We start from the raw sequence: 16,506 nt of genomic DNA on the forward strand, positions 1-16,506 counted from the left end.
TTCTGAGTTTGCAGTTACACAGCCTTGTATGTAGAGGGCACCACAGTGAGCTTAGAGAGAGTCCAAGGAGCCCAGGCTATCTATTGTGAGGCCTCGGGTGCACGGATAAACTGGACAAAATCCATCGGTTTCTTCACAGGCTATGAGGAGACTCGAGAGATTCGAGAATGGGGATCCCAGAGCAAGATGCCCCTCCTCTGGCTTTGGGAAGGTAGGCCCCTGAGGGAGGTCCAATTGTATCCAAGAGAGTGGTTTTGGCCTTCCAGGATCGGCCTCACCGAGCAGGTGGACAAGAAGCTCTTCTTTTCCTATACCACTTGGATTGGCAGGAGGCTTCAGATGGACTCTTCGACTTGGACCCCTTCGAGGGAGAGACATTGGGTGGCCCAAAGGGTGCCCCAAGGAGGTCCGTTCCAAGTTTTGGACACATCTATGATCCAGTTTGCAGCCGAGAAAGATCTCCTACTTCTTCTCGCTGTCCGCCACGGAGGCTTGCCCATAGGCCCATGGTTGGAGCAGATAAGGGTGGAGGGCAATGCCACTGCTGCTCTGCGGGAGTTTTGGAGACGATCCCTCACTGCCTCTGGAGCTGTCGTATCACAATGAGGATCTGGATGGGAGCCCTTAGGATTATGACCCGCATGCAAAGCCTTCAGAAGGACTACACCTGGGGGATGGTAGCCTAGTTGACTAAGGGAGGTCACACGTTCAAGATTGATAAGGTCTCTCCAGCTTACCCGATAAAAGGTCAGAGCATTCAGAGGATAGACCTCCATGAGGCGGTCCACCTTGATAGCATGGATCCTCATTCCCCTCTGGAGGATGGCACGTGGGAGGTAGTAGCCAATATCACGGCATGGAACATTTAGGTTGCTCGTTGTAGTCTGGTGATGGGTAAGCATCCGGTTCCACCCTCGCCTACCTTGGTCACCATTTGGCTAGATATCATCTACACCCTACGCTCCACCTGGGAGCGTGGAACCCCAGGCTCTAGGGCAACTATCGCAAGGCACGCACGTTTCTGCAAGGCTTGGCCTGCAGTGTAGAATCCCGTAGGATAGAATAGATGCATCTTGGAAGAGGAGTGAGAGCACAATGAAACCAAAATGTAGTTCTCTATTATGGATTGTGAGAGAGAGGACTCTCTCTTATAGAAAGGGAGAGAAGGTAGCACCTTCCCTACATAAGTGGCAATCAGCCCCGGGAATCAGTCCCTACATCAGTGGGACTGGCCTAAATCAAAGGAACCTCCCATGTGGGGGCCTTTGGCTTACATCATCAATTAGGTCACACACTAAATACATCATAGCACTTGATGTGTCTTTACAACACACACAAACACACATGTGACTCCCCTAGATGCACAAAATTCTGTCAACAGAGATCAGAGTAGATTGGAGGGTGCAATTCTCATAGCTCATAGCTCTATTCAAGGGAATTTTTATGCAGGAAGAAAGGCCTTATACCAAAGAAGGTCCTCCACCAAGGAAGTGCGCAATGTTGTGCCAGGTCGCCATAGCCAAGCTTGAGAAAATCGACTGGTTTTTTTGGCGTTTTCTCCTCCAATTCTTGACCAAACGGGCTCAGATTTCATCAGCAGCTTGCCTGTAGTGTCGTCCAACTTGAGCTCAATGGAATTTGCAAATGGGTATGCACAAAGGCGGCATTATGCGATAGATCGGCGAGCAATCTTCGTGTTGGCGTTGCACGTACAGAAGAGATCTCTCTAATTGCTTGCAGCTGGAAGGTCGCCCGTACACGAGGAGTCTACAGCTCAAAGGGTTTGAGCAATGGTCGCATATAATGGGAGACTGAGCTCTCACAGATTTGGGGAAGAAAGAGGAAAATGGAGAAGATGAAGAAGCTTTGAAAAAACTAGTAGTTTATGCTAGAGAGAGCATCTAATGCTAGGCTAGGCTAGATCTAGAACCTAAAGCTCTGATACCAAGTGTAAAATCCCGTAGGATAGAATAGATGCATCTTGGAAGAGGAGTGAGAGCACAATGAAACCAAAATGTAGTTCTCTATTATGGATTGTGAGAGAGAGGTCTCTCTCTTAGAGAAAAAGGGAGAAGGTAGCACCTTCCCTACATAAGTGGCAATCAGCCCCTACATCAGTGGGAATCAGTCCCTACATCAGTGGGACTGGCCTAAATCAAAGGAACCTCCCATGTGGGGGCCTTTGGCTTACATCATCACTTAGGTCACACACTAGACACATCATAGCACTTGATGTGCCTTTACAACACACACAAACACACATGTGACTCCCCTAGATGCACACATGCACCATAGAGCAAGCCCTTGATCACACTTATCCCAACATGCGGGAGTTTTCTACATATTCACTCCGCAAGAAATTCACTGGTTGTATAGTCCCCCCACCTGGCCCCTTAACCCCTGTACCAAAGATTCCCTAGAAGTGAGTTGGATTTCTCTAGGATGGCTCTTTCAGCCTTTATCGGTTTTTTTCCATACTCAGCACCTTCGGGGCTGCTGTTTTGTATGAAGTTTTTCAAGCATTAATAGAAGGTTCCTTTCTTTGCCACCAAAAAAAAAAAGTATTTCTTTTGTTGCTTTTTTCTCCTTTAAATAAGCTCACTCTCTACCTCATTCAGTGATGAGCCCTGATGCAACCTTTGTTCAATCAGATCCCCCAAATCATGTTCAAGGAATATCTTGAGTGCTAGTATTATCAAAGTATGCACTTTGAATCATATACCGGAGTACAGTGTTTACCCTCTACTTTTCTTATATGGAACGCTCAAGTCCCAATCTTTACCGAGCATGTCAACAAATTTTCAGCTCCATGACTTGGTCAACCCCCTGGGTTTTCCCTGGCCACTAGATGACTCCGAATCTTCAATTTCTACATGGGATAGTTGGTTCTCTCCAACTTCCAGCCTCGCTAAAATTCAAAATGCAGTAGCTGGATCCCATGACAAAATATAGGTAACCTGAAGTTTTTCTGCACTATTTGCAAGCCAAACCACACACCTGAATGTGGAAGCTCTTTCTTTCTCAACGAGGACACCACCCTTCAATTTGGAGAAGGTGTAGATCTCCACGACGCTGACTCACGAGCTCGACTCGAAAGACACAGCTATCCTTGGTTGGCAACTACCATGTCAAAGAGAGGAGTCGCTTGCTACAGCCAACTCTTACATAGCGGAATATGGGTCTGCGGGAAAGATCACAAAACATACGCACTCCGTGTGCATGCATAGGGAAACCCTTCTGATAAGGGGAAAGTACACACAGATGTACAGCCACAGACAATCTCATATATAGATGTCCAAAACCGGCCAAATTTGTACCAACACCTACAGCAAACACATGCTGAGGCAGAACCAAACTCAGGCTCTGTTTACTGGACCTCCCGCTGTAGACTTCTCCTAAATCATCGCATGCCGCAACCAAGCTTCATGAGCTGCTCTAGGTAATGGTGCTACTCTAGGAGTTCTCACTAATTGCTTTTCAATGCTAAGAAAGGTATACAGCTTTTGAGAAGGACATAATTCATATCTTTGGTCACAATGTATTATGAAAAGAACCAAACATTGACAAGAGACATGCTTTCTTTTCATAGGTCTACTTAATATGCCATTGAAATAAATCCTACTTATACAATAAGTTTCAGACTATAGAACTCGGTAGCTACTTCACCTTCGTAAATACGCGTAGCAGTAATGGACATGTCTGCAAACAAACAACAAAACCATAATCAGGACCATCACAAGCGGATTTTCAATTCATGCATCAATGGCAAAGTTTTCAGATTACAATGGTTTTTCCAAGGGTCCTTTTTGCAATGAACGTATAATACATGGACTTCTTGCTAAGAGAGCACATTCTACTTCCGCCCATAAGACAATTTGAGTTATCCTCTTGTAAATGAGGAAAGGAATAAAGACATAATAAAAACAATAGAACAAACATCGTAAGACAACATTAAAGTGAACTGACTTGAAACCCTCCAAATATATATTCTGGTAACTATATGCAAGTCAACCATTTAGTGGATGCAAGTCACATATTTAGGGTATTGTAGTCAAGACAAAGGAAATTCAATCAGTCATTGAAGCAGTACAAAACAAGGGCGCATCAATGCTTGAAGGCACTGCCTTGCCCTTAATTGACAGCGGAAATTACACAAAAAATTATGTGACGTTAAGAGAGGCAAGGAGGTGTGTGTACATGTGTGTGTGTGTGGAGGTATAAATAGCCAATTCTCAAACTTGTGTGTGTGCGGAGGAGAGAGTAAAAGGATATTAAGAGTCAATGCTTAGTTTTTTGCAATTCTGATGAAGTTTTTGGACCAACACCTGGTCATTTTTTAATCTAACATCAAGTAAGCTCAACTAGGGCATCTCATCAACAAAAAAATGTAACGTCACATAAGACTTCTGCATTATCTAGGAATCTAAAAACCCTAAACTAGGTCTAGATTTATAAAGTCTAGAGTGTCTCTATTTCTCATGCCTGTCCCTGTGTAATTGTTTCTTCTCTCTAGGACGAATATTTTGAGGCAGATAGCTACTCATCGTCACAAGGATACCTGAAGAAAAGTGCCGGCTATGTGCCTCATCAATTCGTTGCCCGGATGATTACAGCCTTTGAGGACGACCAAGAGGTAGATCGGCTGTCTACCTTTGACAGAGCATTTCAGCAGCTCAAGGCTGTTAGTAGGGGCTAGGCACAATACAAGCTCGGGCCACACCTTTACACTTTGTATTGCTTCCTACAAAGACGCAAAATTACATTCCTAACTTAGAAAGCACAAGCATACTCAATCAACCTCTCTTTTGAAACTAAAAGAAAAACGGGCTATTTAGCTCCCCGCTTTTTGTTTTCAGCTTATGTTCAATCATTCTAAACATACCTAAGGCCGATACACCATAGATAAAAGACTTCATATCTAAGATTGTGCGTACCTTTTTCATTATTTTCCTTGGATTATATCTCGTGTAATAGTAAAGTGATCAAATTACTACATTGAGTGATAAAAGAATCCTTAGTTGTACAAAGGCAGAAAAATATATGGAATTGGGAAGAAATGACTCCATATTTTGCCAAATCAGAAATGTCAATGTGAGGCATTTTTATAATGTGTAAACCACTATATTCAGGTTGTTCACGTTTATAATGTGAAGCATCCAACGAAGCTGCCCAAGCGGAAGGAGCCCAAAGATGATGACTCCGCAGCATACCAGACTGGGCCCCGTAATCTTTCTCAAACTATCCCTCAAAACAAAAGCAATGGAAGAGGATGACACGGCACAAGTTGAGTGAGGACCCAAACCCACTTAACTCTTTTTCTGAGATAGGTGTACAAGTCTCTCTCCCGGCAAAACAAGTTTTCACCCCGCCTAGTTTTGAGATACCCACTCAAACTTCACCTGAATGGGTTTTTGAGGCCGAGCCTATTTTGAAAGGACAGGATATCGGTACCTAACGTCTTATGCCATGTGCTTGGATGTGACCAATTCCCTATCTGCTACAGTGCTTGGCGACGCATCGATCCCACAAATCCTAATCCTCCCGCCCCGCCAAAGCCTCCTCACGAGATACTCAAACTGGTCACTCCTGAAGTTTCTATATACAACTGTGTGTGCCAAAATTTTTATCTTTTTGTTCTAGAGCGTGGCTCGCCAACATAACATTCATAAGGCGAAAAGGCGTCTTATCACCCCTCGGATCCGTGCCATGTCCAACTATGCCGACCCTGCTGCATGAAGTAGCAATATCCAGGACATGAGATTCAAGTAGCAGGAAGGAGTCACCCCATCTTGCGGATACATGACTCATTTTGATAATGCCTTTGGCATTTCCAACCCCCTCTTGCCGAGCTTAGGTCGGTCGATTGGCTATCGGACCCTAACGGCCTTCCATCGACATCCACTCACTGTATCCCTGGCCTCCATTGGATCAACGACCGAGTCAGCAAAGTTTGGCACGCAGTTCCAGTTAGCCACGACGCTTGCTCCAGGCCTTTACTCATTAGAGGACGGTTGGCTTTTCTATAAGAAAAGGTTATGGGTACTCAAAGACAAACGACAATTGCTTCTTCATGATGCCCATGACGCCCTTACTGGTGGTCACAGAGAAATCAACGGGACTTTAGAGAAGTTAGAGCGCTATTTCTATTGGCCAAAGATGCGGAAGGACATATACAGCTATGTGCAGAATCGTCAAATATGCCAAAAGGTCAAGGCTTTCCACAAAAAAGCGTCAGGCTTACTTATGCCATTGCCAATCCCCGACAGTCCTTTCCAGACAAAGGTATGGATTTCGTGGGACCACTTTCAGCATCCGCAGGTACGCGTAATACTCAATGTCTTACTATTGTTTGTCGCTTTAGTAAATATTGTATGCTCATTCCTTGCAAATAAACGGCCAGTGCTTAAGACGTAGCTCGTTTGTTTATCAAGTATTGGTATCCCGTTGGAGGGTTGCCAAAGACCATCACATCCGACAGGAACTCCCAAGTTTAAGTCTAACTTTTGGCGCGCCTTGTTTGATAATTTTGGTAAGAAGCTGCAGATGTCCAGCGCATTCCATCCGCAATCAAACGGCAAAACGAAAAAGTATAATGGTATGGCATTTGATATTTTGAAATCATATTGTCATGATGCTCAAGGAAATTCTTCCGCTTGTGCAAGCCATTCTAAAGGATATCTATTCTTCGAGTAGTGGTCGCACACCTTTTGAAGCAACGTTTGGATGGCGATTTACCTCACTCCTCACCCGGATGGTATCTCCATCTCTTGAAGCCAACAAAACCACCGAATCCATAGCAGAGATTACGGAGTCCGTGAATAGCTGCATCGCCAAAGCTCAAGCATCGTATACACGCCAAGCTAATAAATCCAGACGAGATGTCCAATATAAAAAGGGTCAATGGGTGTATTTACCAACGATGTCTCAATGAAGTTACGTCTACCAAACAGTTGGACTATGCACGTGTTCCATGTAGCTTGGTTGAAGCCATATTTTGGACCTTCTCTTTCACATTTCCGACGAGCAACAACCTGAAGTTCTTGATGAAGCCGAAGTTTTGCAACTAGAACAGAGCCTTCTTCATAACTTCAAGCATGGGTCAGAACGCAAGATCCGGGAGTTTTACACCAAGTTCCGTGATCGAGGTACCCATGAAGCAGTGTGGTTGGACGAAGATTTTTTCCAGGAGTTCCCCCAGATATTGGTGGACTACTTGGAAGCAATGAACCTACCGCCTAGTTAAGGAGGAGGGAATGTCACATGCAACCCTACACTTGGGTGCAAGGTGACACACTGGCTACATCGACAAGTGCATTATAGTTCCCAGATAGGAGATTTTGTCGTATGCTGTGACCCCCTTTGTGAGCCCTTGTCCATGGACAGTCAGGCACAAGCTACATAGGTCAGTCTCTCAGCCTTAGGTCAAGTCAGTAAGTCAGTTCTTGTTCACTAGTACCCATTGGAGAACAGTAGGTTAAGTGTTTCCACCTTATAGTTTAGGTCTTAGCCTAGGTTAGGAGTCCCTTTAGAGTACCCAAAGGCTGGACAGGTAAGCTGAGAAGGCAGCCTGCAAAGGCTGCCCAAAAACTCCCCTGGCAAATGAGCCAGGAAGGGCATTTCATAGGCTGGTTGTAGGCCAACCAGTCTGTAAAACAGACAACTGAGTCGGCTGTTTACAAGCTGGGTTGGCTCAGTCCAGCCCTATAAAAGGGCCCCTTGGCTGCCCTGTTTTCTCATTCAGTTTGCTCCTACCTTCAGTTCTCCTACAGCTCCACTTCAGCCTCCTGTGCAGCCCCTCAGATCTCGCCCTGCTCTAGCCTCAGTCCCTTGGCCATCAGTTCAGCCTGATCTGAAGGTGACCACACAGCACAACAGTCAGAGGTTTGGACCAGCAAACGGAGAGAGGTTTGGACACTGTTTCCTCAGCTTTCTCGGCTCTCTTTTACAGTTTACACAGCTCACTCTCAGCTCTATATTTCAGTCATCTCTCAGTTCTCTCATAGGATCTATCACTTCTAGTTTTCACTCTCACTCACGCAGTAACCCTGCATTCCGGTAGACAGCATAAGCCTCTTCCTTGCCTTCCAGAAGCGTCCTACATCGTCAGTGTGGACAGCATCAAGGTCTCGGTATTGGTCGGCATTGCCTCTCAAGTCTTTGGGTCTACTATACGTGTGCACAGTAAGCTCTTCAGAAGCGTGTTCCGTGCTCTCTTGAAGAGTGTTCTTTGTATCTCTCAGCTCTCCAAGTATAAAGCAAATTCTCCCCTAGTTGGGGAAGGGGGCCCTCAGTGGGTACAAGGACCCAAACAGTTGTTGACTCTACTCTCTCTCTACCCTCATCTCTGTTCTCTCTCTACCCTCAGTGGGTACAAGGACCCAAACGGTTGTTGACTCTACTCTCTCTCTACCATCGCATCGACCTCCTTCCGGACTCGCCACCTCCAAGTAAGTTCCCTTATAGCCTTTCAACGTCTATGGAGGAGGAGTGACACATCCCAGCACTCCTGAAACCCCTGATCTGCAAAACAACCACACACAACATCAGAACTGAGCAGGCTGCTCACCACCCAACCATGACATCTACGGGATGTGATCCCGAATCAGAAGATGTCCCCTCCGAGCCACGAGCTGAGCTACTGGCACGAACTCCCAATCAGATCCAAACCAGCCTAGTGTCCCATACCACCAGGTGGCGCTGTGAAGCCCTGGATCTGCCACTGGGCCTTGGGCTACGCTAAGATGCAGGCGCGCGTCCGCGACTCAATCCAGGATCAGACCTAGCACCTGGGAACGAGACTTGCTCCCAACTGCACACTGAGAACTGAACCCCCTGGGCCCCTTTTATAGACTCGGGCCCCGGCGCCAAAAATAGCGAAGACCTATAAATAGTTTGTACCCTTGCCACTCAACCCGAGAATCAAACCTGCCTAGCTCTAAGCCTCCCCAGGCTAACCTGAGCTAGTTCTGTGTACCTAGTACACGTCAGATACCACAGGAGGCAATTCTAGTCGATATGCAACTGGTCCAATTCTTTTAATGACCTTGAATGGGCCACAGTATCTGGGGGATAATTTCGGAACCAAACCAGTACTTAGGCTCTTGGATTCCTTAGGAATTCGCAAATATACCATCGTTCCTTCAGAGAACTCTCTGGGTGAACGATGTCTATTAGCATAAAATCTATCCTGATCTTGGGCACTCCTAATAGTCTCCTTGGCAAACTGCAACATTTCCTGCATATCTAGCAAGAAGTTCTTAGCATCATCATTTTGAATCCCCTTTAATCCAACCATAACTGGTGACTTAGGTTGAAACCCGTACATAAGCATAAAAGGACTGTAACCTGTACTAGAATGCTTTGCACTGTTGTAAGCAAATTCAATCATAGGTAGATAATCTTCCCATGAAGACTGTCTCTTAGATACATATGCCCGAAGCATGTCCTCAACCAACTGGTTGACCTTCTCTGTACTGCCATCGGATTGTGCATGATCCGAGGAACTCATACTTAGAGTAGTTTCCAACTTCTCAAATACAAGTGTCCAAAAGTGACTTGTAAACTTTGAGTCCCTGTCACTGACTATGTCAGATGGCAAACCATACAGCTTGAACAAGTGGTCCACAAACTCGTGAGCCAACTGAACAGCTGAAATAATTGTTCTTGTAGGTAAGAATCTAGCCATTTTTGTCAAACGGTCGACTATGACCCAAATAGAGTCATGACCCTTGCGCATTGACCCTTGCGCGTTCGAGGTAAACCCCCCAATCGCATAATCACTCGCATCGGCCTCCAAAACATAAGGCCGGGTAGGATCGGGTAATGCAAGAACGGGTGCTTCCTTGATAGAAAACTTCAAGGTTTCAAAAGCCTTGTTCATTGCATCATTCCAAGAGATCGGCTGAGTAGACCTGCGTCCACGACCTTTCAATATGTTGGTCAAGGGTGCCGTGATACGTGAATAATCACGCACGACTTCCAAAGAAATACCGTAAATCCTAGGAAAGAACGAAGTTGTTTCACAGTCTGAGGGATAGGCCATTCTAAAACCTTCTAGATACGATCCAGATCAATGCTAATACCTTCAGAAGAAATCTTGTGTCCTAAGTAAATGATCTCCTTCATAAAGAAGTCACATTTACTCATCTTGGCATAAAGCTTATGCTGTCTTAGAATAACTAAGACAACCCGGAGGTGTCCTATGTGATCCTCAAGCGTTTTACTATATACCAAGATATCATCTAAGAACACTACAACAAATTTGCCCAGAAAATCCCTGAACAAATCGTTCATCATCTGTTGAAAAGTAGCAGGAGCATTGGTCAAACCAAAAGGTAATACGAGGAACTCGTAATGACCATACCTAGTCCGGAATGCGGTCCTATCTATGTGTTTAGCATAGATACGGATTTGATGATAACCCGTACGCAAATCAATCTTAGTGAAATACTTCGCTCCGGCCAAACGGTCTATCAAATCATCGGAACGAGGTAAAGGATAGCGGTTCTTAATTGTGACTTTATTTAATCGTTTATAATCTATACACATTCTCCAGGAAGAATCTTTCTTCTTTCTTAAGAGGACAGGTGCACCCCAAGGTGATTTACTTGGGCGGATATAGCTCATATTCAGGTAATCCTGAAGCTGTAAAGCTAACTCATCCTCCTCTACCTGACTCATCCTATAAGGTGGTACACTGATAGGTTGAGCCCCTGGGACTAAGTCTATGCGATGATCTACTGCCCGTTCTGGAGGTAAACCTTCCGGCAGTTGAGCTGGGAATACGTCCTTAAAATTATCTAACAACATTCTCAATTCACGGTGTTCAAACACACTTAATTCATTCTTGTTAATTACCGAAACAACAAATGAAGAAAGTGGAATCAAAACACACTGATAGACATCATAATGAGAATTGTTTAATATATTCCGAAGCTGCATCGCAAATACAATAGGCCCCTGAGAAGGGGGAATTTGATCGCACTGAATACAAAATTGGGTGTCCTTATCTACAAAAGAAAGCGTATGCTCCGTCCACCCGATCTGAATATTGTGGGTTTTAAACCACTCTATCCCGATCAACAAGTCTACATGCTCCAGATGCATAACATAACATGTAAGAGCTCCCGTGTAGGCCTGAATCCGGATAGGAAGCGCTTCAACCTTGCGATCCCAAAACTGCTTCCCAGCTAAAAGCTGCACCTCATAGGTGTGGTCGCTAGGTACTGTGGACAGCCCCATCTTCTTCACAAATTTGTAATTAACAAAATTGTGAGAGCTGCCCGGATCAAACAGAATGTGAACCTGTTGGTCCCTAACTTCTCCATAAACTCGGAAAAGATCATGGGAACCAAACAACGAAGTACTGAAAGTACAATTACAAGAAAGTGGGCAGGTAATGACATTTACTGAAATACCTGTCATTGCAACTTGGTTTGCTCCCTTGGCTGCGGTATGTGGACCCGCCTGGAGCTTCGGTCCTAGCATCAACTTTTGGTTCTTCCGCTTAGGACACTCATTCTTTGTGTGGCCCCGCTCCTCGCAATAGAAGCATCGTCCTTCTTTCTTGAGCCTCAGAGTGCGAAGGAAACGGGCTTTACCATTCTTTGCTGGAGTTAAGCTTTTCCTGGAGGCGTTGTCCGTAGACTTCGTCTCCGCAATACCAGTCGTATGCTAAAAGAACTTGCGTTTGTTCTTTCCACTCGTATCGGTAACTGTGGTTGCCTTGGTACCGGCCATGGTATCATCATATATGCGTGCATATGTCATGGCCTCCTGCGACGTTGTGCACTTGTTGTTCTTTATCTGCAACTTGTAGGAGTCTGGCAAACCATCCACGAAGAAACCTAACAAGGTCACTGGATCCATTTTAGTGGCCCTAGTTTGCAGATCCCTAAATCTTTGAAGATAAACTTCAAAGGTCAAGTTTAATTTTGACATATCAAGGGCCTTGAGCTTGCCAACGATATCATAGTCATCCTCCTTCTTCAGGAACTCCTTCTTGAAGATGCCCTCAAAATCTGTCCAAGTATCAGGCTTAGGCTGAAGTTCTTTCCACCATAGCAAGGCTTTACCTGACATAAACCCTGCTGCAAGCTGGATCTTTTTCTCATCTGGATAGGGGTGGAATTGGAAGTGTACCTGCCACTTGTGCAACCAAGTGTCAACTACCTCCTTTGTTCTTGACTTTTGGTCACCCGAAAAAGGATCTGGAGTTATATTCGGGCCTAGCACTGAAGCCATGGCATCCACATGCGTGAGTGCCTGTACAGTGCTAGCCAGAAGAGTGAGAGTTGCTTGTATCCCCTGGAGTTGCTGTGTCAACCCCGATTGATTAGCATTGACCTGCTCGAATTTGCCATCAAGAGCAGTCGTAAATTCACTGAAGGCTTTTTTAGTTATCAGGTCGTCATAGAGACCCTGATCCTCCTCTCCCACAGGAGTGTAATCCAAGTCCTGCTCTCCCATGGTGAACTCGGGATTTGGAGCATCAGACATGGCTGAAATCTGATTTGAATACAAACTGAGAGAAATAACTGACTGCAACAAAGCACAGAGGAGGATGGAGCAGAAGAAAACCGTCCTGAATGATGCTGACGGAAGGAGATGCTGGAACCTGGCGAATCGGAAGCCCATGAATCTCGAGACCTCTCCGAACCCGCAACCGGATGCGCGTGCTGCTGGAGTAGCTGTACGGTCTGCTGACGCAGGCCGTACGGTCTGCTGACGTGGCTGTACGGCTGCTGACGCAGGCCGTACAGTGCTGACGTAGCTGTACGGCGTCCGTACAGTCTGTAGGTACAGGTGCGCAGTCGGGGTACGCAGCAGCAGGTGCAGGGCTGACGCAGATATTCCGTACAGTCCGTACGGTGCTGATGCAGAGCCTTCGATGGCTGTCGCAGGCTGACGCAGGCAAGGTACAAGTGCTGCAGTCTGCTCGATGCAGAGCAGCGCTGGCGCAGGCAGGGTCGGATGAGGCAGGCGGGCGCTGAATTCGAGGTGCTGCCTCGAATCTGTAGGCTAGCTTGTGAGTAGGCTGGTACCCTGCCCCCACCTATATAGGGTGCAGGGCAGCCTTATTTGGAAGCTGAGCTTCCAAAAAAGGCCAAGCCCCTCTAGCTTTGGAAGGGTGCTTTTTTCGAAAAAAGCACCCCCTGCGCAGGCACGCAGCCCTATTGCCAACCATTTTGGCTAGCTCATAGCTTCTTGTAAAGTCTTGTGGATTCCTTTGTCATGGCTGAGTCTACCCTTCACCTTTAGAGGGCTAACAAAAATTCAATACAAGGATCTTTGGATGCTCAAGTATGTGTGGTGTGTAGCTTTGTATGTGTGAGAGCATGGTCTACACCCACTGTTTGGCGCTGTTGACATTAGTGGGAATGTCATAGTAGCTAGTCCCTATTATGCATGATGGAGTTATCATGAGACTGAAACTGAACTATGTCTTGTATTTTTAGAGGATGAGTTTGGGTATGTTCCTAGCCTCATCTAGATATATGCGCAGGCTGTTCGCAGCCTGTTGCGCAGGCTGTACACAGCCTATTGCGGTGGGAATTTTTAGATTTATATTACTCTTTGTAGTTGTAGATTTATCTTGCTGGCTGTACACAGCCTATTGCGCAGGCTGACAAGCCTCTCTTTGCCCCTGCCTACTCCGTACCATCACAGGCGCCACTCTCTCCTGCTTGCTGTTTTTTTTTTCCGCCACTCTCCTGCTTTTCTGCTCTCTCTCTCCTTCCTCTAGCCTTCTCTCACAGGCCTTCAGGGATCTCGATTTTTTTCTCTCTCCTATTCTTCTTTCTTTTCCAGATATCTCTCCACCCCTTCTATCCCAGGTAGCCAGCAAAAACACAGCAACAGATTTCGAAATTTAGGGCATACCTGGAAGAGAAATCCATCAAAAATCAGAAGTTCCTACCTCAGGAGTTGGCTCTGATACCAACTGACACATCCCAGCACTCCTGAAACCCCTGATCTGCAAAACAACCACACACAACATCAGAACTGAACAGGCTGCTCACCACCCAACCGTGACATCTACGGGATGTGATCCCGAATCAGAAGATGTCCCCTCCGAGCCACGAGCTGAGCTACTGGCACGAACTCCCAATCAGATCCAAACCAGCCTGGTGTCCCATACCACCAGGTGGCGCTGTGAAGCCCTGGATCTGCCACTGGGCCTTGGGCTACGCTAAGATGCAGGCGCGCGTCCGCGACTCAATCCAAGATCAGACCTAGCACCTGGGAACGAGACTTGCTCCCAACTGCACACTGAGAACTGAACCCCCTGGGCCCCTTTTATAGACTCGGGCCCTGGCGCCAAAAATAGCGAAGACCTATAAATAGTTCGTACCCTTGCCACTCAACCCGAGAATCAAGCCTGCCTAGCTCTAAGCCTCCCCAGGCGAACCTGAGCTAGTTCTGTGTACCTAGTACACGTCAGATACCAATCCGTGCACATGACAAGGAGTTAGAGCAGCAATTGTCTCAATTACTACGCGCAGGGTCTATTAGACCTTGTTCTTCGCCTTTTGCTGCACCCATTCTATTTGTGGCAAAGAAGGATAAGTCTGCACGACTATGTGTCGACTACAGAGTACTCAACCAGTTTACGATAAGTAACAAGTTTCCTATGCCCCGCATCGAGTACATCTTGGAAAGACTCAATGGTGCAAGATTTTTTCCAAAGATTGACCTCAAGAGTGGCTATCATCAAGTCCGGATTTTGGAAGCTGACATCCTAAAGACAGCTTTCCCAACTGAGCGAGCTCATTACGAGTTCGTCATCATGCCCTTTGGTATGAAGAATGCACCACCAACATTCAACAAGATGATGTCCCGGATATTCGCAGAGTATATTGGAAAGTGCATGTTCATCTTTCTCGATGATATCCTTATCTTTTCCGCGACAGCCGAGCAACATATTAAGGATGTGGGATGTGCCCTACAATTATTACGTGATAACCAGCTATATCTCAACGCAAAGAAAAGTGAATTCGAATTGCTGGAAATTTAGTATTTGGGCTACATCATTAGTGCTCAAGGGATTCGATTGGACCTTGAGAAGATCCAAGCTATCACAAGTTGGGATGTCCCCACGATGGCCCAAGAGATCCAATCCTTTGTGGGTTTGTGTCAAGCATACAGCTCGCACATGGAGGGTTTCTCAACATACACAGCCCATCTTGCAAATTTACCTCCTTGTGGGTTCAGTTCATACTACCTACTTGCATTTCACGTAGTGCATCGAAGGACGTGAAAGATTGTATTTACAAGATGGGCGAGCTTGTGAGGTACTTTACATGATACAAAATATGATGCGTATCAATGCTCCATGCAAGGTGTTCATATTGCTAATAAAGACACGCGGACAAAAAGTTCAAGTCTCAGGCAAAGCTTTGCAGGCCTTCCACGACTTGCAACGGTTGGGCATAACAGCACCAGTTATGAAGATCGCCTCTTGGGATGATCCATTTCTCGTAATCACAGACGCTAACAATGTCGCCATAGGGGCAATTGCTAATAAAGACACGCGGACAAAAAGTTCAAGTCTCAGGCAAAGCTTTGCAGGCCTTCCACGACTTGCAACGGTTGGGCATGACAGCACCAGTTATGAAGATCGCCTCTTGGGATGATCCATTTCTCGTAATCACAGACGCTAACAATGTCGCCATAGGGGCAATTTTACAGCAAGAAGATACGCCCGTGGCATATTACAGCAGAAAGCTTAATGATGCCGAAAAGAACTATTCAGTGTATGATAGAGAGCTCCTCAGTGTCATCCAGGCATTGAAACATTGGAAGCCTTTCCTATACGGACGGACCTTCACGGTGAAGACAAATCACCAAGCCCTTAAGTGGCTTCAGACAATGCCTAGTACGCAATGGAGTGATCGGCAGCAACGTTGGTGTCAGATCTTCCAACAGTTTGGGGGAATGATCGAGTACGTTCTCGGCGAAAACAACCCCGTTGCAGACGCTCTCAATCGGAAAGGTTCCATCCAGACCATTGAGCAGGCCACTGTTCTCGAAATCAAAGGAAAGGATCTTGATAGCATGAAGGCACACTAAGCCACAACGCTTGCTCCAGGCCATTACTCATTAGAGGACGGTTGGCTTTTCTATAAGAAAAGGTTATGTGTACTCAAAGACAAACGACAGTTGCTTCTTCATGATGCCCATGTCGCCCTTACTGGTGGTCACAGCGTATCAACGGGACTTTAGAGAAGTTAGAGCGCTATTTCTATTGGCCAAAGATGCAGAAGGACGTATACGGCTATGTGCAGAATTGTCAAATATGCCGAAAGGTCAAGGCTTCCCACAAGAAAGCGTCAGGCTTACTTATGCCATTGTCAATCCCCGACAGTCCTTTCCAAGACATAGGTATGGATTTCGTGGGATCACTTCTAGCATCCACAAGTACGCGTAATACTCAATGTCTTACTATTGTTTATCACTTTAGTAAATATTGTATGCTCATTTTCTGCAAACAAACGGCTAGTGCTG

At 46.0% G+C, this 16,506-nt stretch overlaps 1 protein-coding gene across 1 annotated transcript in view; it reads right to left on the reverse strand.

Moving 5' to 3' along the window:
- Positions 1-16,506, reverse strand: part of SAP18 (SIN3 associated polypeptide P18) — a 39,632-nt gene that overhangs the window by 7,458 nt on the left and 15,668 nt on the right. Inside the window, exon 2 of the mRNA XM_087392691.1 lies at positions 3,667-3,699. Within this exon, the coding sequence (XP_087248817.1) occupies positions 3,667-3,699 (33 nt within the window). The remainder of the gene's footprint in view (positions 1-3,666; positions 3,700-16,506) is intronic.

This window comes from Dipteris shenzhenensis, chromosome 21 (genome assembly GCF_047967505.1).
Source record: "Dipteris shenzhenensis isolate YYH24624 ecotype China chromosome 21, Dip_SZ_1.0, whole genome shotgun sequence".
Classification (NCBI taxonomy): Eukaryota; Viridiplantae; Streptophyta; class Polypodiopsida; order Gleicheniales; family Dipteridaceae; genus Dipteris; species Dipteris shenzhenensis.